This window comes from Poromitra crassiceps (assembly GCF_964638095.1).
Source record: "Poromitra crassiceps genome assembly, chromosome: 3".
In the NCBI taxonomy this organism is placed as follows: domain Eukaryota; kingdom Metazoa; phylum Chordata; class Actinopteri; order Beryciformes; family Melamphaidae; genus Poromitra; species Poromitra crassiceps.
This window is the reverse complement of record NC_139625.1, coordinates 57,204,990-57,232,507: the sequence shown is the minus strand read 5'-3', so window position 1 is coordinate 57,232,507 and position 27,518 is coordinate 57,204,990. Positions and strand designations below refer to the sequence as shown.

Below are 27,518 nucleotides of genomic sequence, written 5' to 3'. Positions count from 1 at the left end.
TCCCCCGGTCATTCGGGGGTGTCACCGAACCCGCCATGCTCGAGGGAAGTGGCCGCTAACGTTAGTTTGGTCACTAACGTTAGTTTGGTCACTAACGTTAGTTTGGTCGCTAATTCCTTGAAGCCCAATCAGTCTACAGGTCCCGACCACCGTTCATCACCCCCGCCTCCGCTTTTCCCTCCAACAGTAGCAATTATCGGCGACTCTATTATTAAAAATCTTCGTTATATTAACGCCATCACGTATTGCTTCTCCGGTGCCACGACAGTTGAAATCATAAACTCCCCGCCATCCTCGCTTCACACCCGTCATCTGTCACAAAACTAATTCTTCACGTGGGCTGCAATGACACTGGCCGTCAGAATTCCAAACAAACAAAACATAACTTCATCCGCCTTTTCGATTTGCTCACAGCTAGTGGAAAATCCACATATCTGTCTGGCCCAGTCCCAACTCTCTGTCATGGTGACGTGCGATTTAGTTGTCTGTTAGCGCTCCATTACTGGCTCCAATCGTCCTGCATCTCCCACGGCATCACTTTCATTCATAATTTCAATTTATTTTGGGAACGCTCCTCCCTGTACGCTGCAGAAGGCCTCCACCCGAGCACTCTATGGGGCGGCTTTAGCTGGGTGATCTTGCCTTGGGCAAGACACTTAACCCTCCTTGCTCCCGATGGTGTGTAGGCACCCTGCGTGGTAGCCTGCCGCCATTGGTGTATGAATGGGTGAATGTAGACTATCTACTGATTGTAAAGCGCTTTGGATAAAAGCGCTATATAAATGCAGGCCATTTACCATTCACTCTAGGCGTCCAAATGCTCAGTGCAAATCTCCGTCACGCTGTTGCTGTCCACTCGACCATGCCTGCTTGACTGTCTGCCCCTGCTGCTCACGTTCACCTCTGCCCTCCCTCCCCCTCCCCCTCCCCTCCCCACCTGGACCAAATAACTTTTAATGGAAAGAAATGGCAGCTCCATATTGCCCCATTGCAACATCAGCGCCAGGCAGCCTCCACCATTTTTGATTTTTGGAAACGTGTCAGCGCCAAAAGAACCTCGCAGTGGTCAGCTGCGGCAGCGCTGGCCCCTATAATCAGCCTCTCTAAACAGTAACTCAACGGGAGAACACTCTAAACTTCGGGGATTCACATCTTTTCCGGGCGTACTGCAAATCTTGATTGAAGTGGTGTAGTGCAGGGATGTAAAACAACAACCATATTGTGGAAACTAAGCAATTTTTTTTATTTTTTCCCCCAAGATAAATAGCTAATGAAAAGGACCCGAGGTTAAAACCACAGCAACGCACTTCTGACGGAGTGGACGACAGCCGCATTTGCGCAACAGTGACAACACAAACTGCAGGATTAACATCTTTTCCGGGCGTATTGCAAATCTTAGAAAAGAACCCTGAAAAGATGTGCTTATTTGAATGTCCATACTCCTAAAGGCAACATTCAGAGATAATCGCCCTGAAAGTTGAACAAGCTTGGTTTGCTATAATATTTTTCAATGTACCTTCTATTCTCTGTTGGAGGCAGTGTGCTGTTATAAATCTTTGACAGATTTGTCTACTTCATGTGGTTTTCAAAGTGGGAGGCGGTCCTCCGCAGGGGGGCTCGGGATCCAAGCAGTTTCAGGGGAGGCTCAGTGAATTGAAGTGAATAATATATGAGCTATTACATTAGTTATCAAAAAGATATGTGATTTGGTTAAAGAGATAGTTCAGAGATCCAGTAGTTTGGGGGAGTTTTACAGTATATCCCCCACTTTTTTTGGGGCCGGTGTGCATGCACAGCAGGGCCCTTACATTCGACTCTGTCGCTGCATTTGCGCACGGATCCTGGCCGAGTAAATGTCTTTCCAGTCCGGTAGGTGGCGGTAATGCACCTCTGGCTAATAAACACATTGTTGCCTTGAACCAATGGTGACTGGTGAAAAGTGAAAAAAGCTCTCTCTGACTGTCTGCTTCATGTGTGGGCGTGCCGACTCCCGACACACAGGAGGACAGACACAGCGAAAATGGCAGCGGCTGGCTGTGTGATTACTATGGTAATGTCTGAGCAGGGGTAATCTGCTGTGTATGGGGCTGTTCACACATAACGTTTGCATTTTTGCATGGAAAAAGCGCTACCTGGAGCATTTTTTTGTCAGGAGAGGGACTGACTGTGATGATATTAGGTGACGCTAAGCTAACATCATTCTAAAGCCTACCTTTAGACAGTATCTCCGGTTGGAGTAGCGCTTTGGAGCAGACAAGTTGTGAAACAAGCGAAGGCATTTCATTTCCAATACATGTCCATTGTTGCTGAATAGTGATCACTATGATGCGATTGTCTCCCAAAAAGTGATTCTTTCTCCACATTTCTTGTGACTAACGTTATGGGAAACGACAGTGTAGTCTGTAAACTAGTGCAACGTTTTGAATGAGTTTTATCGGGCATTTTAAGCAATTTAAATAGTCTATTATGAACGAGTGCTCGAGCACTCGCGCGGGGGGCGCGGGCTGTGTGATTACTATGGTAATGTCTGAGCAGGGGTAATCTGCTGTGTATGGGGCTGTTCACACATAACGTTTGCATTTTTGCATGGAAAAAGCGCTACCTGGAGCATTTTTTTGTCAGGAGAGGGACTGACTGTGATGATATTAGGTGACGCTAAGCTAACATCATTCTAAAGCCTACCTTTAGACAGTATCTCCGGTTGGAGTAGCGCTTTGGAGCAGACAAGTTGTGAAACAAGCGAAGGCATTTCATTTCCAATACATGTCCATTGTTGCTGAATAGTGATCACCATGATGCGATTGTCTCCCAAAAAGTGATTATTTCTCCACATTTCTTGTGACTAACGTTATGGGAAACGACAGTGTAGTCAGTAAACTAGTGCAACGTTTTGAATGAGTTTTATCGGGCGTGCGCTATGAAGAAGCGTGCTTCTCATTCGGGAGAATATCTCCAGGCAGCTTTTTTCGGGAAGAGCTGGAAAACTTCCGGTTAAAACTTTCAAAATAATGTTACTTAACACGTTAAGTGCCATAGCCGAGATAATTCGTCTTACATAATCCAACGCTTGAGTGCCAGAGCCGAGATATCTCCTCTTACATAAACATTTTTTTTTTTGACGGTGGGACATCAATCAACAACTTTTACATCTTCGAGATCCCTATTGGAGCAAGAGAATGTGTATAATCTATTTTACCGACCCACTAAGTGTTGACAGTGCTCCCCCAGACGAGCGAAATCAAAGAAAAAACTGCCGCGGGAGCAAGCCATTCAAGGAAATGGCGAGGCGATTTTACAGTAATCCATTCCAGACTTGTCTTGCCCGAGAGCGGCCGCGCAGGCAGCCGCACACAGAGAGCGGAGAGCGATTTGCAAAATAGATTATAGGTGAAACACACTTTGAAACACCTCAGAAAGGCCAGAATCAACATCTGCCCATCGCCCACGCATTCCCCGGCCCATCTTGACTCGCACAAGGAGCGTCCGCACGCAGGCAAGCAGGCAGGCAGGCACGCAGGCAGGCAGGCAGGCAGCAGCAACGCGCTTCTGACACGCCCGCTGTAGAGCCAGGAGGAAGGAGGAGAAGACACACGGAGGGAGGAGTTTGAATGAGAGGGGTGTTTCCTGTTGTTATGGAGGAAATTACTGTTCAAAACTATTGTTTAGAATGTCTGACGGTCTTACTGATGCCAAAAATGAATGGTTAAAGTGACTGTTCTGTCGAATTTCACAAAAAGCCATTTATCTCTGAATAAATTTCCAGACGCTGAAACCATGCTGTACTCAACGGCTAATATCTACATAACTACTAACTCTGCAAACTAACTCTTTTAGACAGAGAAAGCACACATTCTATTAGTTATTTTTAGATGATTGGTGTTCATGAATTCTTAACAGAAAATAATCCTCGGCTCTTGTAAAATGAGCCAGAATCCTCAAAAAAAAACCTGGCACAACTTACCTACAGGATGAAAAAATGGCTGGCACTCAATGTGTTAAACAAAAGTAAATAGCTTATTGATGCACGTTGGAGGAGAAAAGGTATTTCAATGAATGAAGCAGCAAACCTTGTATCAAAATACTCGTTGTGATGTTATATGGCGTGAAACTGTGGCTGTAACGCTACTCAAAATAAATAAGGTTACAATAAGCGTTTTATTTTGAAAGCAACAAAGCGGATGACGTACTAGTACATTCTGGCTGACTTGACGCCCGGCCGTGCAGTTGCTCCTGAAGTAAAAGGTGCTTCAACGCGACCAAAGCGAAAGGCTCAAACACATCGAACCTGGCTAAACATCTTGCCGACAGGCACCCCGACCTGTTCAAAGAGTTTAAAGACCGACAGGTTAGCGAACGTGAACGATAAACATACATGCCCTCAAATAAGTCAAACGAGTATTGTGTGACAAGCGAACTTGTTTCACTGAAAAAGTTCGCTTGTCACAATAGCCTACTCGTTTACAGTGAAACACGAGGCAATGTGCTCGAGCACAGATCTCTGCCAAGGAAGGAGCAAGTCATGACATGTAATGTTTAGGGGAGGGGACATCAGATGACTGCATACCATGTACAATATTTAATAACACTATGGGCCATAGTGTTATATTTGAATTTTGGGCCATAGTCTATGGCCCTCAATTCCAGTGTTATTAAAGCTTTTACATGGTAAGCAGTCATCTGATCTCACCTATCCTAATATTTACAATAATCCCAATTATTAATGATATACGAATTCATTGTAAAAAAAACACATAGCCTACACGTATATGGGGGGGGGGGGGGAGACTGGGAATACACCACATAATAAGCCTACATTTCAATAGCCTACATTTATGTGTGAAAATAATATATATTACTAGATTAACCATAAATCTGGCACTTCATGTTAATGAAGCTTAAACCCAGGATTATTAACCCACATAGGCTACACTACAGCACAGGCACACTACCCAAATGACTCAATACAGCTTGGCAGAGTTCTGCACTTTACTGAGCACACCGGCCCTATGCCAGGTTTCGACCTGGCCTTGTTTTTAGTCAGAAAGAAAGAAATGTCTCCAGACAGAACTTATGGGGACCTTTTATGTATTTTGTGTAGTCTGAAGAATGTCAAAGAGCAATATCTGGCTATATTGGCTCAATTAAGTGTTTTAATTTATGTTTATATGTTGGCATTAAAATTCCATGATTTGACCGTTTCCACTCGAGTCGACTAATTTATAAATGGGTGATTTAGCAATGGGAGTACGGTATGTCATGTCTTGTCTCTTTGTTGTTTGAAAAATTGTTAAATAAAGAGTTTAAAAAAAATAATAGCTTAACTTTTCTAGCCAGGTTCAGTCTATCCAGGCCTATCCACTCTACATTTTTACGTTAACATACATTTACTTGAATGTTTGTTATGGGTATAGATTTATACATGATTGCAAATTCTACATTGACATTTTTTCCCCCCGATTATAGTCTGGACAATGTCTGCATATACTGTTGTAGTCAGTGAATTTTTCAGCAAATGTAATCAGAATCAGAAAGACTTTAATGATCCCTGGGGGGAAATTGGGACAAATTAATGCAGCTTTATCTATATACAGTATAAGCACACATGGAGCTGATCTTTCATCAATAAATGTGTTTTCTTTAGAAATAAATCAATCAGTAAATTGAATTAGTCAATCTGAACCCATGATTTCAAAGTGCTGTATTTATTTAATAAATGAAATTCAGAATGAACGTTTACATGTTTCTGCTTTGATCCTGCCATTGAATAAATAAGTAAATAGTATAAGTAAATAGAATAGACCAAGATTTGCAATACGCCCGGAAAATATGTTAATCCTGCAGTTTGTGTTGCCACTGTTGCGCAAATGCGGCTGTCGTCCACTCCGTCAGAAGTGCGTTGCTGTGGTTTTAACCTCGGGTCCTTTTCATTAGCTATTTATCTTGAAAAAAACGGGGGGGGGGGGGGACGAAAAATTTTGCTTAGTTTCCACAATATGGTTGTTGTTTTACATCCCTGCACTACACTAACCTTGCTTGCAAGATGGATAACCTCGCAAGATCAAAAGAGATTCTCTTGACGTAATCCTCGACTGGTTTAGTGAAATGTAATGTGGAGCTAAACCGTCCATCTGGCAGCGTCAGGTTAGCACTACACCACTTCAATCAAGATTTGCAGTACGCCCGGAAAAGATGTGAATCCCCGAAGTTTAAGTGTTCTCCCGTTGAGTTACTGTTTAGAGAGGCTGATTATAGGGGCCAGCGCTGCCGCAGCTGACCACTGCGAGGGGCATTCGGTTTCCAAAAATGGCCGGAGTGACGTCTCTTTCCTTCCACGCTCTTTGCCTGGACACTCCTGGTCAACAGCCCACACACTCCTCTGATGCTAATCCTCTCACCAGCTCCCCCTGGCGGAGAGGAGGACGTATCACCTCCACACCATCCTCTGAAACATTTTGTCCTCTCTCTGTGTCTGGCTGTCGAATTCCAGTTCACACAAACATCAAACGGAACCTGTGGAATTTACCATACATGATGAACTATATTAACTTGGATAACCTGATAACCATTCCATTACTTGACAATGTGTATGTGTCAAAATCGGACATTGTCCTATTGCCCTCCCAAATCACTGTATGCATATCAAATGCTCGCGCTGCCACTGTAAACTCCCATGCTCGTTCAGTTAACAATCCCAATCTTATCACTATTACCTCTGAGAGCCCCCACTCACTCACACCTGCCACATCCACCCACTCCCCTTCACCTTTGGCCTATGGAACTGTCAGTCAGCTGCAAATAAAACTGAGCTCATACAATCCCTCATTAGCCCATCAGACCTCCAAATACTCGCCCTCACCGAAACATGGATCCGCCCCGAAAATTCAGTCACTCCTGCTGCTCTCTCCACCGACTCCACCTTCTCTCACACACCTCGCCCCACGGGCCGTGGGGGAGGTACCGGAATCCTTATTTCAAAAAACTGGAAATTCACTCAACTCTCTCCGTTGAACAATATCTCATCATTAGAATATCACGCAGTCCTGGTCTCTTTTCCCACTAACATTTACATCCTAGTCATATACCGCCCACCTGGAAGCAATCTGAAGGACTTTACTACTGATCTTGACCTCTTACTCTCATCCATCCCAGATAACGACACCCCTCTGCTGGTCATGGGTGACTTGAATATCCACACAGACAAACCCCATGCAACTGATTTCATCTCTCTCATATCCTCCTTTGGCCTCACACTGATCCCCACTCCTCCCACACACAAAGCAGGCAACATCCTCGACCTCATCATGACCCGTAACTGCCCGACATCAGATCCATCTGTCACTCTTCTGCACCTATCTGATCACTTTTTTCTTCAATTCACCGTCTCCCTCCAAAATCACCGCCAACCCCCCCCCCCCCCCCCCCCCCACAGCTGGTTTCCTTCCGCCGTGGTATCCGAACTGTCACTCCATCTCAACTCTCCAGTGCAGTCATGCTCACCATGCCCTCACATCTTGAGTTCTGCAGACTCCCAGCCGATGAGGCCACAGACACTCTGCTCTGCACTCTCCATTGCTATTAATAACCTCTGCCCCATAACCACCAAACCTGCCCGGAAAACCCCCCCTAGTCCATGGCTCACTGACGTTATCAGAACACAAAGATCAACCCTCAGATCAGCGGAGAGGAAATGGACCAAATCCCAAAATCCCTCAGGCCTCACTGATTACCAGTCCCTTCTCTCATCATTCTCCTCCTGCCTTACAACAGCAAAAACCTCATTCTATCAGAACAAAATATCCAATGCCACTGACGCCCGACAAATGTTCATGGCCTTCAACTCATTATTGAACCCACCTCCCCCACTGCCCTCTACCCTGATCACGTCAGACATGTTCGCCACTTACTTCACTAACAAGATCGCCGCCATCAGCAACCAGTTTTCATGCCCCACCCATACTCATTCTCCACGCCCTATCAACAGCCCTGCTCTCTCCTCATTTTCCCCCTTAACAGAGGAGGAAGTCTCCAAACTTTTAATGGACTCTCACCCCACTACCTGCACTCTGGACCCAATCCCATCCAACCTCCTTCAGTCCATCTCCTCCACAATCATTCCTGCTGTAACGCAAATCATCAACTCCTCACTCACATCTGGTACCTTCCCCTCTGCATTCAAACAAGTACGTGTCACCCCGCTACTTAAGAAAGCATCACTTAATCCCACCCTGGTTGAAAATTACAGACCTGTCTCTCTCCTGCCCTTTTTATCAAAAGTCCTTGAACTCCCCACCCAGCTCTCCAAATTCCTCTCCGACAATAACTTGCATGACCCAAACCAGTCTGGATTTAAACAGGGGCACTCCACAGAAACCACACTATAAACAGTCACAGAATCATTGCGCCTGGCTAGAGCTGCCGGGCAGTCCTCAGCATTACTGCTGCTTGATCTGTCGGCAGCATTTGACACGGTCAACCACCAACTCCTCATCTCCACACTTACAGAGCTTGGCATCTCAGGAGCGGCGCTCTCCTGGTTTGAGTCATATCTCTCCGGGAGATCCTTCAGAGTCTCCTGGAGGGGAGACAGGTCCAAACTCCATGACTTGTACACAGGAGTACCTCAAGGCTCAGTCCTCGGCCCTCCTCTGTTTGCAGTTTACACCATCTTCCTCAGTTCCATCATCCATTCCCATGGTTTCCATTACCACTCCTATGCTGACGACACCCAGCTCTTCCTATCCTTTCCACCCAACGACCCCACAGCCTCAACACGTATCTCTGCTTGCCTTGCTGACATCTCCGCTTGGATGAGTAAACGTTATCTCCAACTCAACCTCGCTAAGACAGAACTTATCATCATCCCAGCCAATCACTCCATACATCAGCAACTCAATATCAACCTCGGACCAACTCAACTTGTACCCGTAAACTCTGCCAGAAACCTAGGTGTCATAATCGATGACCAACTCTCCCATAAAACCCATGTCGCCTCAATCGCTCAGTCATGCAGATTCACCCTCTACAATATCAGGAAGATTAGACCCTATTTGTCCATTCACCCCTGTCAACTTCTGGTTCAGGCACTGGTACTTTCTCGTATTGACTACTGTAATGCCCTTCTGGCAGGCCTCCCCGCAAGTACATTCAAACCCCTCCAGTTGATCCAAAATATGGCAGCTCGAATTGTGTTCAACCAACCCAAAAGAGCACACATCACACCCCTGCTCATTTCCCTCCACTGGCTCCCCGTGGCTGCCCGTATCAAATTTAAAGTCCCTGGAAACCAAAATCCACAAAAACGTTCTAACTATGTTATTTAGGGTCTTATGTTAGTAATTTTGTGCCTCCGAAATTATTATACATTACTTTCAACCCAAAGCCTTAAAATCGACACTTTTCTACAAGATTCTACAAAGTACTTCCTCATTGAAGACAGCAGTGCGCGAGGTGCTAAAACGCAGGAGCTTATGACGTCATAAGCTCTATATAACCTTTGTACACGCGCGCAATCCGCACCCACCCACCTTTTGTCCGTTCTTTGCCCCCAGTGACAGCGCTCCCTTGCTGTCCGTCTTACCTCCCACTCTGTGTGCCGTCTGCCAAGCGCTATGCTTTTTTTTTCTCTCTCTCTCTCTCTCTCTCTCTCTCTCTCTCTCTCTCTCTCTCTCGGGACTAGTGAGAGAGAGAGCACAGAGAGAGACACACAGGCTGTTGACGCGAGGTTACTCTCTCTCTCACACACACACACACACACACACACTCGTGCTGTGGACACACAGCACGAGTGCTGTGTAACTCGATCTCTTTCTCCGTTTCCCTCCCCCCCCTCTGTCTCGCGCTCTCTCTCTCTCGGAAAACCTGCTGCAGATGGGACACGCCCACACAGTCCGCGGGAGAAATACACTCTAAAAAATAATTGATTCCCCATGAGTTTTGCCACGACTGTCAAACCTAAATTTATATACTTTGCGACGTTCATCATCGTTCAAATTTGGCTGGTGGCTTATTAACATAGGGTCCTGTGATGTGATGAACTCAAAATGCTAAATAATAAAGAAATATTTCTGGTTTCCAGGGACTTTAAAGCCTTGTCACTCGCCTTCAAAACTGCAACAAATACAGCACCTGGCTACCTGAGCTCACTCATCCATCTCTACACCCCCTCCCGCTCACTACGCTCCGCTAATGAAAGACTCCTGGCACTACCCCCACCAACTAGTCCAATGTCACGGAGAGGTCTGTTCTCCTCTGTGGTTCCCCGGTGGTGGAACGATTTGCCACACTCCATCCGTTCCGCAAAATCGTTCTCCATCTTCAAAAAGAGACTCAAGACCCATCTCTTTTATGTTCACTATCAAATTGATGATTAAGAAGGATGTGAATGGAAGTAATATTAGTTATGGTTGAATGTTTATTGCTGTATGATGTGGAATGAATGGCTTGATGCAAACATTTTATACATTGTTATTGTTTGGATGTTGCTGAATGTGCGGCTTGATAGTTGAATTTTAATGCAGTTTGCACACCGTGTTTTGTATACTGTTATGCACTTTTATATTTATTGACTACCGTAAATTCCGGACTATAAGACGCACCGGTGTATAAGCCGCGGGACCAAAATTGACTATTTTTTTCTTCTATAAGCCGCACCGGACTATAAGCCGCGGGTGTTTTGATGTTTAATTACCATATGAAAGGGTTCGTGCACAGAGAGGAATGTCGGGAAAGAGATCGCTGTTTGGGGAAGCTCCCATTTATTAACATTTCAACAAAACAAAACAAAAGTCAGGTCACTAATCCCCAGACAAAATCACACAACAATAGGCTACCGTATATGTGCAGCAAACCTGTAACCAGAGAAGTCAAGTCACTAATCCTCGTCTTCCTCTTCTTCCTGCGTACTGAAACCACCAAAGTCCTCATCTTCAGTGTCGGAAACGAACAGGTTCAGGGTGGCTTCGTCAACCACTCTCCTCTCTCCTTCAGGTGCCATGGCACGAGTCCGATACCTCACGAGTCCGACACCTCACGAGTCCGAAAAAAGAGGCTAACTTCCCCCAGACCCTAACCCAAAACCTAACCTCTCCCACCCCCACGCCTAAACCTAACATCCCCCAGACCCTAACCCAAAACCTAACCTCTCCCACCCCCACGCCTAAACCTAACCTCCCCCAGACCCTAACCCAAAACCATGAGGTGTCGGACTCGTGAGGTATCGGACTCGTGAGGTATCGGACTAGGGGGCAGTCCCCGTGGCGTCATCCTCTTCATCCCGCAGCAGTCCAGCGTTTTGGAACCCGTTGGTAATTGTGGATGTTTTCACACTCCTATAATATTCCGTGATCTTCCTTTGTGTGAATTCGCCGAAGTTTGTGATTTTCTCCTGATAGTCGGGAGGGAGTTGTTCAGTAGTTCTCCCCCGGACGGACAGTCCCTTTTGCCCAGGTTACGCGCGGCTGCTCTGTTTGATCGGCGGCTGCTCTCTTTTAATGCGAGATTGACTGCTTTCAACTTGAAAGCTGCCTCGTGTGAATTTCTGCGTACCTTCCCCATGGTAAGTGAGAGTGTTGCTTCTACTGCTCGTCTTGTTGTGAATATTCCTTGATCTTCCTTTGTGTGAATTCGCCGAAGTTTGTGATTTTCTCCTGGTAGTCGGGGGAGGGAGTTGTTGCCCGAGTGGCCGTTTGCTTACCGTAATTACCATATGTAAGTGGTCACGCACAGAGGGGATTGTCGGGAAGAGATGGCTGTTTGAGGAAGCTCCCATTTACCGTATTACAACATTTCAACAAAACAACATAACACAACACCACCGTTGTTTATTTTTACAGTGCACACAGTGTCCGCGGTGTGGTGAAAAGAGGGCAAGAGAGGAAATTAAAACAGAAGTGGATTTATAGTTAGAAAGAGTGCTAAAAAAGAGAGATTTTTTTTTTTTTTTTTTTTTTTTTCTGAAAAAATCCATAGATAAGACGCACCGTTATATAAGCCGCAGGGGCCAAAAAACGGGAAAAAAGCCGCGGCTTATAGTCCGGAATTTACGGTATGTTCTTTTATTCCATGTTCTTATACTCATGTTCTGTACGTCGCTTTGGATAAAAGCGTCTGCTAAATGCAATAAAGTAAGTAAAGTAATTAAGAAAAGTTACATTTCTATTCTTGAATAAAATATATCGATTCAAGCACTTTCAATGATCCATGTCTATTCCTATTTTCAAAAACTTTCAAGGCCTTGATTTTTTCTCTCAAATTCAGAAACTTTCAAGCATTTCAAGGACCCATGGGAACCCCTGAATAATACTTTCATTGTATATTTATTTCATTTGGATTTATAACTATAAACACACACACACACACACCTGATCTTCAGCACGGCTTTGTGTTTATAACTATAAACACACACACACACCTGATCTTCAGCACGGCTTTGTGGACGTGGATGTATTTGCCGTCGACGCTGAACTTGAGGTCGGCTGTCTCCGGACTGTCAAACTCTTTCCTCAGAGCCTGGGCAACTGTCAGGAAGTCATCATGCTCTGGAATAGAATAGAATTACCCTCCACCTTATCTCCATGTTATAATACCACTGTTTTAAAATCCCTTTAACAATATCTTTTAGGGATAGGATGATGTTTCTCTCACAATATGGTTCAATAAGCGACATGTGGTTCACATGTGCACTGTGCAGAATTATGTTTATTTTCTGAGCCACAAATCTTTCTAGCAATGGCATTGGCTTGATAGAATGTAAACAATTCAAAAATGTGTTTGTGTGTGTGTGCATACATACATTATGTATGTATAATATATACAGTATATATACAGTACATACTAGCCGTCTGTCATGTACGTACACACACACACACACACACACACACACACACACACACATATATCTATATCTATCTATATCTATATCTATATATGTAATATGTCAATTTGTCTGATGAAGACCCACTGCGTGGATTGAAACGTTGCATTCATTTGTAGTCATTAAATATTGGGAAAAATAGGGATTGTGAAATTGTAATGTCAAGCATCTCATTTGTGATTACTATGGAGCGAATAAGATAATTTTTTCTGCCTCACAGTCACATTTTCCTCACACCTCACAGTTTCATATTGCGTTATATTGAATATAGCAATATATCATCCCATCCATAATTTACAATTACAATTTTACAATTACAATAACATAACATTGTTGAACGCCTCCCTCCCTCACCCATGGACAGCAGCCTCCACATGACGGAGGGCGTGGCAAAGCAGGCGAAGACATCGTCGGTGGCGGTGAAGTGGGTGAGGTGGGGCATGACGATGGCCTGGCCCCGACACTGGCCCCACATATACACCTTGAGCACAGGGATCACAACAAGCCTCATCAGCATTAGGGATCGATACATTAACCTATGACCGATAAATTGTAACAATTGTAAGTGGGAACAATTTAAAGGGATAGTTCGGTTTGTTTGAAGTGGGGTCCTATCAGCTAGTTGCATACACTAACTGAAATAGGTACAGTGATCTGGGCGCTGAGCGCACCGTTTATCGAGACCCAGCACTCCAAGCAACAGCCTCAACAGCTCAACAGCCAAGAGCTGTGGAGGCTGTTGCTTGGAGTGCTGGGTCTCGATAAACGGTGCGCTCAGTGCCCAGATCACTGTACCTATTTCAGTTAGTGTATGCAACTAGCTGATAGGACCCCACTTCAAACAAACCAAACTATCCCTTTAAGAACTTTTGTGGCATTTATCAATAGTGCCCTGGACCACACGTAAACCAGTAGGCACTAGGCACAAAGGCCATGCTTTTTGTGCCGTGAAATATTAATAGCGATGATGAAAAAGCAATTTATGCCATAAAACAGAGAGACTCACTCATTTAGCACTAATTTAGAAAGCATCTCTTTGACACGTCTCCATCTCCATTCCCATCCCCAAATTAACATGTTCCCATGAAGAAATAAGCGGAGTGTTCCTGGGATTTGAATGAATCTTTGTACATGTGCTACAGATAACTTTGACTGGTCAGGGACACAAAATTACATTTAAAATGGTTTTCATGACGTTACAGTTAGTGGGGAATGGGAGCATTACACACAGAGAAAGTGGAACTTCCCAGAGTCTCTCCTCTTTTTGGAAATATTTTCTAAGATAGAGGATGGTGAAACGGAGCAAAATCTTCTACAATATTGGTAACACTTTATTTGGATAGTCCGCCTAAAGAGAACAGAACATTTCAACAGCTTGTTGACATTAACCAATTCAACCGTTTCTCTTTTTTCTGTAGATGTTTAACAGATTCTGTTTGCTTCCCATTCCGCACACCTGATTCTCATCACTTCGAGCTACTCAATTATTGTGAGAATATGTTCATCAATTGTCACATATACTGAAGACTAGATTCACAGTAGAAAATGTGGGGAAGAGTGAGCTAGACACACACATACCTGTCCACTTTGGGTCTTGGCTGCTGAGGTATGTGTTGAATGGCAGGCGGCGATCTCTACAACCCTGCTGCGTGAGAGAGGGCTGTGTGTTAAAGTAAAGGCACACACAGTCAAAAGATTGCCTCTGCATCACAATCACAATTCATCACTGCCTTCCTATACATACATTGTTTTTTTAGGACCTCCTTAACTCATTCTCTGCCAGGGTCATTTCGGTCTGTGTGCTCCCAGTGCCAGGATTTTGAGCATATTTCCTGATCTTCCAGGACCCACAGAATATTCTGTGCTAGGAATAAAATTACACAACATATCTCACAATAAAGCAGAGACTCTCTTACCCCTTGTAAAAAACTGAAACTCTCCCATGTTTCCTTGTTTAGTTACAAGCAGTGGAAGTTAGCTTGTTTTCACTAAAAATGCCCTCCTTGGGACAGAAATATGAGAAAAAGAGGTTTTTAGTGAAGGACACCGTTTCAAGCAGAACTCTCTTTTGAGCCTTTTATTTTTTGCCTCAGTGACACATCAGACATATACAGTATTTGTTTTCCCAAATAAATAAATAAAAAATAAAAAATAAGAGAATGTATTTGAGGGAGCTGTGTCGGTCCATCCCGCCCAGTGAGCGGCTACAGAGAGAGAGAGAGAGAGAGTCTGGCCCCTGGGGTTTCTTGACAGATGAGGCTTGGCCGCAGTATTTATCAAAGTATGATAAATATGTGCACAAAATCAAATAAATAATTTACTTTTACAGTTGCCATGTGGATTTTTAGCTTAGCTTGATAAAAGCATAAACAAATGGAACGAACCCTTATGTGGTCACACTCACACACTCTCTCTCTCTCTCTCTCTCACACACACACACACACACACACACACACACACACACACACAGACACACACAGGAATAACGAGTGCTGTAACGTTACCTGCTGTCACGTTACCTCTCATAACTAACGTTAGCACAGAAGATCACACAATAGCTACGTTAGTGCTGTAAACTTTTAAATGTTTATGTGACACATGTTTCGCCTTGGTTGCTGGGGACGGGTGTGTGACGCGGTTTGACGCGTTTGACGTATCCATGTGATTCCCCCTCCCTTGAGTGTGACAGAGCTCTCCCTTGAGAGGGAGAGCTGGCAAGAGGAAACGTGAAGCGAGTCATGCCGGCGGCATAAGTTATAAACAATGCGTGACAATTATACTCGAATGTTGTGTGTGTGATCATTTCATCTCAAACGCGATACAAAAAATAGGCTACTTTTTACCATCGTCATCGCTCTCTCCAAGTGGCACCCATTTCTCCTCCTCCGATTCATCTGTGTCAGACGGATCAGAACGCTGTGAATGGGAGCCTTCGAGCAACAACAAAAACGCCGGCGTCTTCCTCGCCATCGTCGCCATCCGAGAACTCTGGGTCGGACTCTGTTTCGACCACAGGCTCCACCCATAAATACTAAACTAGCGGGTTCCTTTTATCAGTTTGACCTGAAACAATGTCACAGGCTGGGAAAGTGTCTGATGTAATGTAAACAGCCAAAACATGAAAGTACGTCCGAGTACGTCTTTGGCACAGAACGCCATTGTTAAAAGTACGTCCGGGTACGTCTTTGGCAGAGAATGAGTTAAGATCATTTTCCTGCAAGTTCAAAGATTTTTGAGGCCGATGCCGATACCGATATTAGGGAGTAAAAAAATACCGATATCGATATATCGGCCGATATTCTTTCTCCCTAATGTTAGTCGACCACCTTTTTCCACAAGACTAAAAGGTCCTTACACATCGGGAGCGTTTTTTTCAAGCGATTAATTCGCACGTCAATAATACTTTCCGAACCTATATCAGTCAATGCAACCGTGCATACCAACGGCGAAGTTTCGCTGAGCGTTATTGCGGTGTTTATTTTTTCGAAACATGGTCGATTTTTCAGAAATTCGCTTCCGACGTGTACACATCTGTGGCTGTGATTGACAGGTGGGTCAAAACTCGCATCGCAATTTCGTGCCGTATATTCGCATCGCTCTTGATGTGTAAGGACTTTTAGACGAGACTAAAATGTTCAGACTTTTAGTTTCATTGACTAAGACGAGACTAAAATACTCAAACTTTTAGTAGACTAAAACTTGACTAAACAAAAAGAGATGAGGTTGACTAAACCTCATCTAAGGTCTAAGCCAGACAAAAGGAGTTGGATTTCTCTGTGGAAAACATTTAGCGAAGGTAAAGACTGCCCATCTGCTTATATTAACTACATTATAATGATACAAAGTGGGTTGATATTCAGTAAAGCCATCCTTTAAGAGAGTTTTCCCTTTTGCCTTCCACTTTTCCCTTTTCAAATGTTTCCAAAGTCAGAAATACTGGGAAAAGAAATATCGCTAACAGGATGGGGTGAAACTTGCCAGTCTATTCCGTAATACAAAGGCTTGTCTTCCACAAAGCAACGAGGCTTTGTCAACATCAATAACTTTTTTAGGGATGCACAATATCGGCTTGTCATCAGTATCAGCTGATGAAGGGTTTAAAATGAAATATCGGCCCGAAACAAACATTTCTGCAGATATGACAGGCCAATAAAATGGCACTTAAATGACGCTAACCCTAACCCAGAGAGAGCACCATCAGAGCCTGTAGGATGAATCTTACAGTTTTGTTTGAAAGAAAATGTTACATAAATAAAAAATGTTGCATGTTTTACATAACCTAAATTGAAGCTGTTTTCTTAATTTGCCCAGTGAATGTGTACATTTTGAAAAGCATTGTTTGCATCTTATTCTGCCAGTGGGCCATCTGGCCAAGTGGCGGCATATTAACATGTTAATTCCATTAGAGGAGAGGCCAATGTTCTCTGAAATTCGGTGAGAAAAATGTGGGCATATATCAGTAACAATTGGAAAATATCGGCATATCGGCAAAAAAAGAATCCAGTATCATGCATCGCTAAACCTTTTATTAATACAGACAATAGCTTCATCAACAACTTTTCATATTACATTATAACTTTTTACATGCACGTATTTGCCTGGAAATGTTTTAATGAATGTCTGAACTTTCTACGGTTTATCTTAGGCGTTTATGTAATGTTCACTCCTACCTGTCCTTCTCAGCCATGATCTGTACAGGATTGAGCTGGTTGATCTTATTGCCAGTCCCCAGCTGGCCGTAGGTATTGGCTCCCCAGGCGTACAGCAGCCCTTCATCTGTTAGCGCCAGGCAGTGGGCGTAGCCCGCTACCACCTGGAAACCATAGAGAGGGGAGCTAGTAAAGCTGGAGACACACTGCCCAAGTTTTAGGCAACCAATTTTCAATGCTGGACCAAGTTGGCGGCAGTTATTATGAGCTGGCATCTTTCTTGCCAGTATGTCCTCAGTCTAGATGCAAGACTAAAGATGATTTTGCTGTTACGTATCATCCTTTAAATCACTTTTTAAAACTTATTCTAACCTATTTTCTTTTGAATGCGTTTTCTACACGCATTGGGATTTTGTGCATCTGGGTGTGTGTTACCTGTTGAATACACAGCCCTTGGAGTGCAGCAAGACGACAGGGGGTTAGTTGGTTTGCATTGTTGCCGACACCTAGCTGGCCGTTACCATTGTAGCCCCAGCCATACACCTAAAACATACATACACATTCAAGTGTTATTGTTTATTTTTTAAGTATGGGCACATTGGAGAGTCTTAACGAGCCTTAATGACTTGCAGCTGGCGGGGGTGGAGTTTCTGCAAGCCAGACAAAAGGAGTTGGATTTCTCTGTGGAAAACGTTTAGCGAAGGTAAACACTGACCATCTGCTTATATTAACGACATTATAATGATACAAAGTGGGTTGATAATCAGTAAAGCCATCCTTTAAGAGAGTGTTGTTACAGTATGTTGCCTTTTCCCTTTTCAAATGTTTCCAAAGTCAGAAAAGGTTAGGGAAGCGAGCTTGTGACCGGAAGGTTGTTGGTTCAACCCGCGGGACCGGCAAGAAAAATCTGGGTGGGGAAAGTGAAAAAGCAATGCTTGCCCCTCCCTCATTACCAGCACTGACTGAGGTCCCCTTGAGCGAGGCCCTTAACCTCAACCGATTGGATATCTTTTCTGATCAGTAAAAAAAAAAGCATGGTGGCGCAGTGGTACCGCTGTCGCCTCACAGCAGGAAGGTCCTGGGTTCGATTCCCGCCTGGGATGCTGTGGGCACTGAGGGTGTGTCCCCCTTCCCATGTCCTCAGTGCCTACTGCCCAGGTGGGCTATCTCGTCAAAAGGGCCTTTCTGTGCGGAGTTTGCATGTTCTCCCCGTGCTCGCCTGGGGGTTTCCTCCAGATAAGAACCCCAGATAAGAACCCCACTAAAAAAAAAAAAGATTTAATTTAAAAATGTGCTACTTTGACTAAAAACAAACAAACATTCAAATAAGCTATGCAAACAGTGTAGATGTTCTCAGCATAGTGGTATACAAAGAAAAATGAATATGAAAAAAAAAAAAGTAATATTAAGTTACTCCAAAAAATAGAGTTGGGATAAATAGGCTTGGTAAATAAACAGCTACTTCGACTCTGTTGCAGCTGCCTCCCCTGTCTGTCTCTGTAGTCTTGCTCAGTGTCCCACCCACAGCACTATTTGATTGGTTACACGCCTATGCCACAGACAGGCAAAGAGACGAGTTCAGCCCTCACCCCCCGCGTACCACCAGTGGTACCCGTACCCCATGTTAAGAACCACTGCTCTATTCAAACGGACACCGTGGTGCATTGAATCTGGGAGGAAACCTGACGCTCAACTTGGGAACCGTAGCCAAATTGGTGCACAGACTGCACACTGTTTTACAGTCTTATATAGCGGGTTTTACAGTATGCGGTTATCTGTTGCTGTAATGTTGCAATTTCCTTATGAGGATCCATCAAGTTTAATCTCTTCTAATGGTGCACACGGCCGTCCTACCTCTCCATTGTCAGCCACGGCCATGGAGGACGTCTGTCCACATGTGATGCCCACCACATGCTTGCCCTGCAGGGCACAGGGAGCAACTCTTCTGGGGCTGGGCTGGTTGGCCGTGGACCCTGAGCCGACCTGGCCGCAGTTATTGTAACCCCATGCAAAGACCTAGAGGGGCAGGCAGGCATGCACGTCAGGGCACAAGAAGAGGAACAAAAGCACAAATATTATATTCAAGGGTATCCACAAGTTTCAAAAGGTCACATTTAAGACTTTTCAAGTGGTGCAGTCACTTCAAGTGACTTTGTGTGTTCGTGGCGAGACGTGTGTGGGGAGATGTGTGTGCACAGAGATTTGGGGAGACTGGCTCCAGGCGACAAGGAAGGGTGTCTGAGTTTTCAGCCCAATGTCAGTAATGTTCCAAGTCACAAGTCTTCAACTGTAAGTCGCTCCATTTGAAATGCGTGGTTCAACATTGCGACCCAGTGATCCTTTGTATCGACATTAAAGGAAAATATTGACACTTGTGTCACTTTTGGTTGGGTATTTTGCAACTATTTTAACAGATGTATGAGCGGCTCGCAGCACGCGCGCGCACTAGGGCTGTCCCAGCGAGTCGACGTAATCGATGACGTCGACTACGTAATTACGTCGACGCACGCTACGTGCCTTGACGCGTCACAATCGTCTCAAAACAAAAATAGTGTGGCTAATGTTAGCGGCTAACTGTTACTTGTCGTTACTTTACATGGCAGTAAAATGCCACTGAATGACCAAATTGATTTAACTTTTAACCATTTCGATTTCCACTTTCTATACGGACCCCCAGCATGTTTATTTGAGGACAAGCTCTTGCTTTAATTTTATTTGAGAGATTTTATGTTGGACTGTTAAAGAGAATGAGATGGTTAAATAAAATACTGAAATTGAGAAGTTTTTGGTTATTTATTTGTTTTGGGTAAATTTATTGTTATATAATAATAATAATAATAAAAGATCTTAATCCCATTTTTTATTGGTTTATTCTTTTATTCTTTTATCAAATCCGCTGCCGATTTTGATTTGTTTTAATTTTAATTGATTTAATTTCATTTTTATTTGATTTCTATTTGTATGATTTTTATGGTATTATGGTTTTATTGCTTATTTTATTCTTCCCTTATTAACTGGTTTGATGATTTAAACACACTATGCAATAGGGCATGTGCAATCTTCGAAATAGTGCAATCTTGTGTCTAGCTGGCACTCTTTATGTGGTGAAGTGCAATGCTGTGACTGTGACCGTGTTTGTTTTTGTTACTGTGTCTGTAACACCGATGTTGGCACTGGCACTTTTTGCCCAAGACAAATTTCCCTCCAGGGACAATAAAGTTTATCTCATCTCTCATCTCTCATAATACAAAAATTAAATAAAAAATAATCGTTAGATTAATCGACTAATCGAAAAAATAATCGTTAGATTAATCGATAAGAAAATAATCGTTTGGGACAGCCCTAGCGCGCACACACACACACAGTGTCAGAGAGAAGGGAGAGGCGGGTGGATCTTTGCAAATATCGGGGTTTGAAATGCGTGTTTCAACATTCCGACCGAGCGATCCTTTGTATCGACATTAAAGGAAAATATTCACAAATTTGTGTCACTTTTTGTTGGGTATTTTTGGCGTGTCAGGGAGAGAGGGTGGAGAAGAAGGCAGGGTGGACTGGGACCTGATGCAAACCTCAGGCCTGCTGCACACCTGCACCGCTTACATGCATTTCTGATTAGCACAGCTAAAGAAAGTTCTGAAACTATAAATGGGCAGCATAAAATAAGGGACACTTGAAAATGTATATTTTACGATTACGTTGACAGATTAATCGTAATCGAATCGTGAGGCCAGTGAAGATTCACAGCCCTAACTGCCATGCTCAGAATTTAATTGCCCAATATTACAGAATGATCCACTTACTTTTTTTCCTTCTGTGTGGCACTTAGCAGAGCACTCCAGGCTGCAGCTGTTCTGAGCCTGGAATGTCCTCAGTAACGCTGGTAATTCACATTAACCTGGTGTGGTGTCCTCAGTAACTTTGGTAACTAACAGCATTCACTTTATTTTCTGAAATGTTTACATTACTGCTGGCAGGCATTCTGCTGCTTGCTGCTATGTCAAGTCACGGATGTGTCGTGAAGTGGATTTGGAAGATCCGGTCCGTGAGGAGGAATTTCACAATGAAAGCACTCCTCAATAAATAGGCTATATTTTCCATAGTCTCTTTAAACACATTCTACCCATATTTATAAAAGAGTTTATACTATGTTTTTGTTTTGAATTCAAATTTTTAATTTTTAAAGTTATTGCCAAGTGAAAATCCAGGGGGGCTGCTCAGAAAGGTGCAGGGGCTACCACCACCAGGGGGGGCTGCAGCGCCGGCAGCTCTCCACTTCCCACGCCGGTGGACACAGTGCTGTTAGAGGATTAGTATGGAGGTGCCTTGATAAAATCATAGCTGAAGATACTTAGAAACCACATGGGAAGGACTGGTCCCTTCACAATTCAATACTAAATTCAGTATCTCTGTTAAGAGTTCTTTCAAAAACATCATTTTGTGTCATACATCTTATGTTCATAATAATCACCTCCCCATCATAAGTGAGGGCCATGGAGTGATGCGAGCCACAGGCCACCTCTTTCACTTTCTTGTTATGGAGGTTGGTAGTCACCAGCACCGGGGACACTCCCTGGTTGGTAGTCCCGTTCCCCAGCTGGCTGTAGCCATTGTGGCCCCAAGCAAAAAGTTCTCCATCTGCGGCAAATCGACACAAAAGATGGCAACCCAGGTTGAGATCAGACGAGTTTGAACAGCTTCGTCACCTGTTCATAGCAGCTTGGGAATGCAGAATTTCACATGCCGATTTGGTATCTGCCAAAGTCGTTTTTAAAATAGAAAAGACTGCATGTAAAGAAGTTGCCTACATGCTAATGTAGCTATTGGCTAGAAAAAGTATTCACTCACAATTTTGGCATATATTTCTGTGCTATAAAATCACCATCCTTCCACCAGTACATTTATATGTATTCAAGTATAGCGGCTGGTGCATTGGGCTTTTGTGCATTGTGCACTGATAATTAATCCTCTGTACCCCTGAAATTTTGAAAAGAAAAATGTCTATGTAAATATGTATTATGAAATGTTTGAGACATGTTTGAGATTTGTCACAAGTCAGTAAAGGAGTACTTTTGCAAACTTTTCTGTTTTTGGAATTTTATACTTTCACATACATTTCCTCATGAATTACCACTCGGATAGTAAAGAGCACCCAGATTTCTACACTAAAAATACCAAATAATCCTCCTGGGGCTTGTCAGTTTTGGATGGTCTCACTCTACAACAGCCCAGTTATCTTCCCTGACCCTCACTCTTTCCCTATTAATGTTGGCGAGGAATTTGAGCTTATTATCAACTAAATGGATGGGTAAAGAGTGCAATCCCAATACAAAGAAAATGTATGTACGTTATTTCCTAATAGACAACATACTCTCAGTAGCCAGCAGGATGTGCGGTCCGCTGCCATAGCTCAGGCTGACCACCTTCTTCCCCCGCAGGAAGTCCAGTTTCTTTGGCACAATGCTGCTTAGGCTGTCTCCTGTACCCAGGCAGTTACTGCTGTTCAGCCCAAACACAAAGACCTGGAAAACAATAACACAGCTATAAACACATACTTACATGACTAGATAATGAAGTGAGAATGACCCAAGACAAACTAGTGTGGAACTAAAGCTAAACGGACATGAAAACAGAGAAGAAAGACATCAAGCACTGCCACTGGCATGCACAGATTGTTTTGTCATCTTTCTTCATAGATGATCACATACTTGACCAGTTCGTTTGGAGAAAACTAATAACTATATTTATGATATTTTAATATATTTTAAGGTCTTACATTGATAATCTAAGATCCAAGTCTTTCTTAGTTTATTATGGAGCGAGTAACGCAATTCGCGATAACGCAACTTGAGTAACCCGTATTATACACATTGGTGCTCACCCTATACTGCCGTTGAACTGTCTTGGGAAAAGCTCTTAGAATAGCCACTACATAAGACTTTTTCCGACGTCTGAAGGCCCACAGATACTCTCACACACACACACACACCTCACCTCATCTTCATGCGTGATGTAGATGGCTTCGTTTGCAGACGTTCCGAAGATGCAGGCCTGACGGACGTTGGCTAATTCCTGTGGGCTCAGCAAGGTGAACAGGGGCCACATGCTGACGTCCACCATGGCTCCCGAGGACCTGGGCCTCCCTTGGCGGAGAGGAGGAGTCGGGGCCGAGAGGGGAGGAGGAGGAAGAACGGGAGAAGCAGGAGAGGAGGAGGGAGGAGCAGGGGAGGGAGGAGCAGAGCTGTCCCCACTGACACTTCAGATAGGACAAGCGGTAGATGTGAACAATAATAAGAAACAAGTCTCTATTACTCACTCTCTCTCTCTCTCACACACACACACAAACAAACCACTAACCAGTCTGCAGCTTTTGTTGTAGTATGGTCAGCTTTTTTTTTTCTTGAGAAAAGTCCACATAGACTGAAAAAGCTGACAAAACTATAAACGAGCATGCAGAAGAGATACAGGGGACTTTTTGTTGTTTTGCACTTTAAACTGCTGCTTGCTTAGACCAAATTTACAGCTAAGCTGCCAGTATTTAGAAACCGGACCCCGTCTTTATTTCGTCACATGTGATACCATTCAGCAGATTTGTCTGCTAAATTGTATTCATGACCTAGCCTCATCTTTGCATTCGAAGTGAGTTTATGCACATTAACATTTCCAATTCACTCATGAAACAGATCAAGATGATGTTTCATAGCCAGACCGCAGCTGCTTCAACCACTTTTTTGTTTAGTAGACAGAGATAAACACAGATGCACATTCAAATCATAAATAACATGCACCGATTACAGTTGTTCTACAGAACAATTAATGTGTCTAGTTCGCAGTCAAAATTAACTTTCTCATTGAAGAACCCCTGGATCAAGTCATGGCGTGCCTTCATTGCCATGGAATCTGGTTCAGCCAGATTTATTTAGATTTCATTTACCTCAAACGGGCTGAATTGATGCTGGCTGAGCAGTTTTCTCGTCATTTCTCGTTCAACTTTTCAGTCATATTTCAAACCTTGCCGAGAAGCAAGAAAACATTAAATTCACGTATTTTTAACGGCAATTCGGTGTGTAACGTTACTGTTATCTTCCATACAGGAGAACGTATATCTGGCTAACACGCATCGAACAGCAAGTCTGAGCGAGCAAATGTTTGTCACTCACCAACGAGTTCAGTTTGCGTTAGCCAACTAGCGGCTTTTGCACTTTTCTACTCGCGGGAGACGACCAAATGATTTGGCGTTTACATGTCTGTTTAAACTGTTCATTGTAGCCATTTGGCTGGCACCACAGCTTGCTAGCTAACTTTGAGTTAGGGCTCCACTAGTGAAGAAGCTATAACGTTAGCTTTCATGTGCTCTTACCTAAAGCATCGCTCCATGTCACCGAGTCAACTGTGAAAAAGAGAAACAATGACAACATTTAATAACAATACCACTGCCAGAGACACCTAGCATTACCTCTGCTATTTAGCGTATGTAACTGTTAACGTTAGTGGCATGAAATTACCAGAATGAAATTAGTTTGCCCCCGCCCCGGGTGTTGACAGCAGAGGATGCTAAAACGAGAAAACAGCTAGTGTCAAAATGCAAAAAAGTATCAGAAATAAGACTTCCGGTACTGTTCTTCAAAGTAAAGGCGCAACGCAAGGGACCCGACCGGATAGAGCTTGAGTGACAGGCATGGCTCTGGCCCCGCCCATTCGTCCACGTCAGACGATATTTCCGGAAGTAACTAGGAATTGCGTCAAGTTAGACAGAGTTAGCTGGAAAAACAACAAGCCGAACTTGCCTTTCAAAAAAAGTGTAAATTAAATAGTTTTGCGCAACGTTTGTGTTCGTTTTCAGCTTGAACGTTATGTTTCCTCTAAACTTTGGAGGAAACATAACAGTTTAGAGTCTAAACTGTTTGGAGTCTAAACTGTTTGCAACAGTTTGCAAAAGGCTTTGATGTAGCCTATGTTTTGCATGTCAGAGCGACATGTAGCCTATTTAATTTAATTACATTATCTACTCAAACTTTTAGTAAAACTAGAAATTTGCATGCTATGTGGAGACTGAGATGGAGAAGATAGCCATGGGCATTTTTTGTATGTGACCAAACTCATGCCGCTTTGCACGCTCAACCTAAGTTTCTCTGGGCTCGAGCGGATTCCTTGTCATCATGATGTCAGTGACCAGTGTTGGGCAAGTTACTTTCAAAATGTAATATAGCCTACTACATATTACTAGTTACTTTCATTTGAAAGTAATGAGTTACTTTACAATATTACTTTCTGTGTAGAGTAACCCGTTACTTATTACACTACTTTTGCATTACTTTCACCAAAACAACAGCAGCAGCAGAATGACATCGCCACCCCGGATACTGTAGTCAGTATCCAAAATTCTAAATGGTATTCTTTTCCTTTGTTATTGTTATCTATAGTAGTTATTTGCATAAAAACACACAGTTTGATTAGGAAATTATTGTATCTTTTTTAAATATGTGCTTTGATTTAATAAAATGTAACTCAATTTGTAACTTGAGTTACTTGACAAAGTAACTGGTATAATATTACTGAAATCATATAAGTAATAAGTTATATTACTGAGTTACTGCTAAAAGTAATATATTACATGTAATATGTTACTTTTGTAATGAGTCAGCACTGTCAGTGACAGAGTGTCAATGTGAGCAATTGTGATGTCACCAGTGATCTCATCAATGTCACTCGAGCAATCGTGATGTCAACAGTGATGCCATCAGTGATGTCAATTGAGCAAGATGTCATCAATCACTCGATCAATTGTGTGCGGAACCTGGCTGCCTCATTTTCAGCAATAGAGGACATCGGAGAGTGAAGGAAGCAAACGAGGATCTGCCGGAGGAGACGGAGTCCGAGCCGTTGAGCAGCGAGGGAGGTAGGCATGCTGGCATGAGGGCTGAGAGGTCCGGGAACACGGAGGTTGTAACAGTCACTTTGGGTGCAATTACATGTTGGTCCACTGTGTGGCGCTCCGTGTTATTGTATTGTCTTTACGACAACCTACTTTACGTCCTTCCTCTTCTCCAGTCTGCCTCCACGCAAGACGCAAGACTATTCTCTGTTACAAGACTTGGCGTGTGTGAACTAGCTTCTCTGTCTAACTTCTACATGTGTGTAGACAAGTAGTGCCGTAGAGACCAGGCTTAATATGGTCGACAAGTAATAAACAGTCTGTGCGCAAATCCCACAACTGCCGTGGTTTGAGTCTGTCACGTTAGCTAACGGAAGCGAGTCCTGCAACGGACAATATTTTTACAAAACTCCTGTTAAAATTGTGCTTCAAACACTGCTACAATGATCATGTCATGTTTCCGTGTAGTTTAACGGCGAAAACGTTAAGTCGAACTTCTTTCTAGCAACATACCGTTGAAATAATTTCTTTTAGTTGTGTCTTTGATTTACCAGAGTCGGGGAACGGACGCTACCGCTGGCGTCTTAACTGAAAGCTGTTACGGTCCTGTTACGGACAGCTCACTCTGCGGCTCTGCTGGTTAGCAAGCCAGTGGTTAGCAAGCCAGTAATAGTCAACAAAGCGAGTGGCTTGTAGTGGTCGCTGAGTCCCATTTTGCTGCATTATTGCCACCTAGCTGGCCTTGTTGTGTTTTAGACAAAGCTAGCGTTAGCTAGCTAGCAAGCTAGCAACTTTAAAGATCAGTAACTCTCGTCGCCCAAGCACGTCTTATGGCTTTCTGTCATCAAAGTCACTTTCCTAAAGTAATTTGACATGTTACCATGCACATATTCATATGAAATTCCACATATTGACACATATAGATGTATAAATTAGTTCCACTTTCACAAAGCGGCGATCCAGCATCTGAAATGCCTGCTAAAGTACCGGAAACCACGTCGAGAGACCTCTGACCCGGACGTGACGAAACAGGCGTCCAGGTGTCCGTTGCAGGACACAGTTACGCTAGCTATCCAGGAGGCTAACAAGCTACACAACACCCCCAAGCTTGTTACAAGGTCGAAGG

General features: G+C 43.6%; 1 protein-coding gene across 4 annotated transcripts in view; it reads right to left on the bottom strand.

Moving 5' to 3' along the window:
* LOC310773492 (RCC1 and BTB domain-containing protein 1-like) overlaps positions 1-25,053 on the bottom strand; it is a 40,042-nt gene extending 14,989 nt beyond the window's left edge. For 2 of the 4 annotated variants that reach the window (XR_014552537.1, XM_083633381.1), the window contains exons 1-11: positions 25,023-25,053; positions 24,878-24,907; positions 23,512-23,773; positions 22,889-23,039; positions 21,989-22,155; positions 19,375-19,536; positions 17,956-18,063; positions 17,542-17,684; positions 14,450-14,531; positions 13,226-13,352; positions 12,410-12,536 (exon numbers count right to left, since the gene is read on the bottom strand). Coding sequence is in view for 3 of the 4 variants with exons in the window: in XM_083633381.1 (XP_083489507.1) it covers positions 12,410-12,536; positions 13,226-13,352; positions 14,450-14,531; positions 17,542-17,684; positions 17,956-18,063; positions 19,375-19,536; positions 21,989-22,155; positions 22,889-23,039; positions 23,512-23,773; positions 24,878-24,894 (1,346 nt within the window). In the remaining variant the exon portion in view is untranslated. The remainder of the gene's footprint in view (positions 1-12,409; positions 12,537-13,225; positions 13,353-14,449; positions 14,532-17,541; positions 17,685-17,955; positions 18,064-19,374; positions 19,537-21,988; positions 22,156-22,888; positions 23,040-23,511; positions 23,774-24,877; positions 24,908-25,022) is intronic. The other 2 variants (XM_083633382.1, XM_083633383.1) reach the window with 2 other exon arrangements.
* Positions 25,054-27,518: the final 2,465 nt, after the last annotated feature.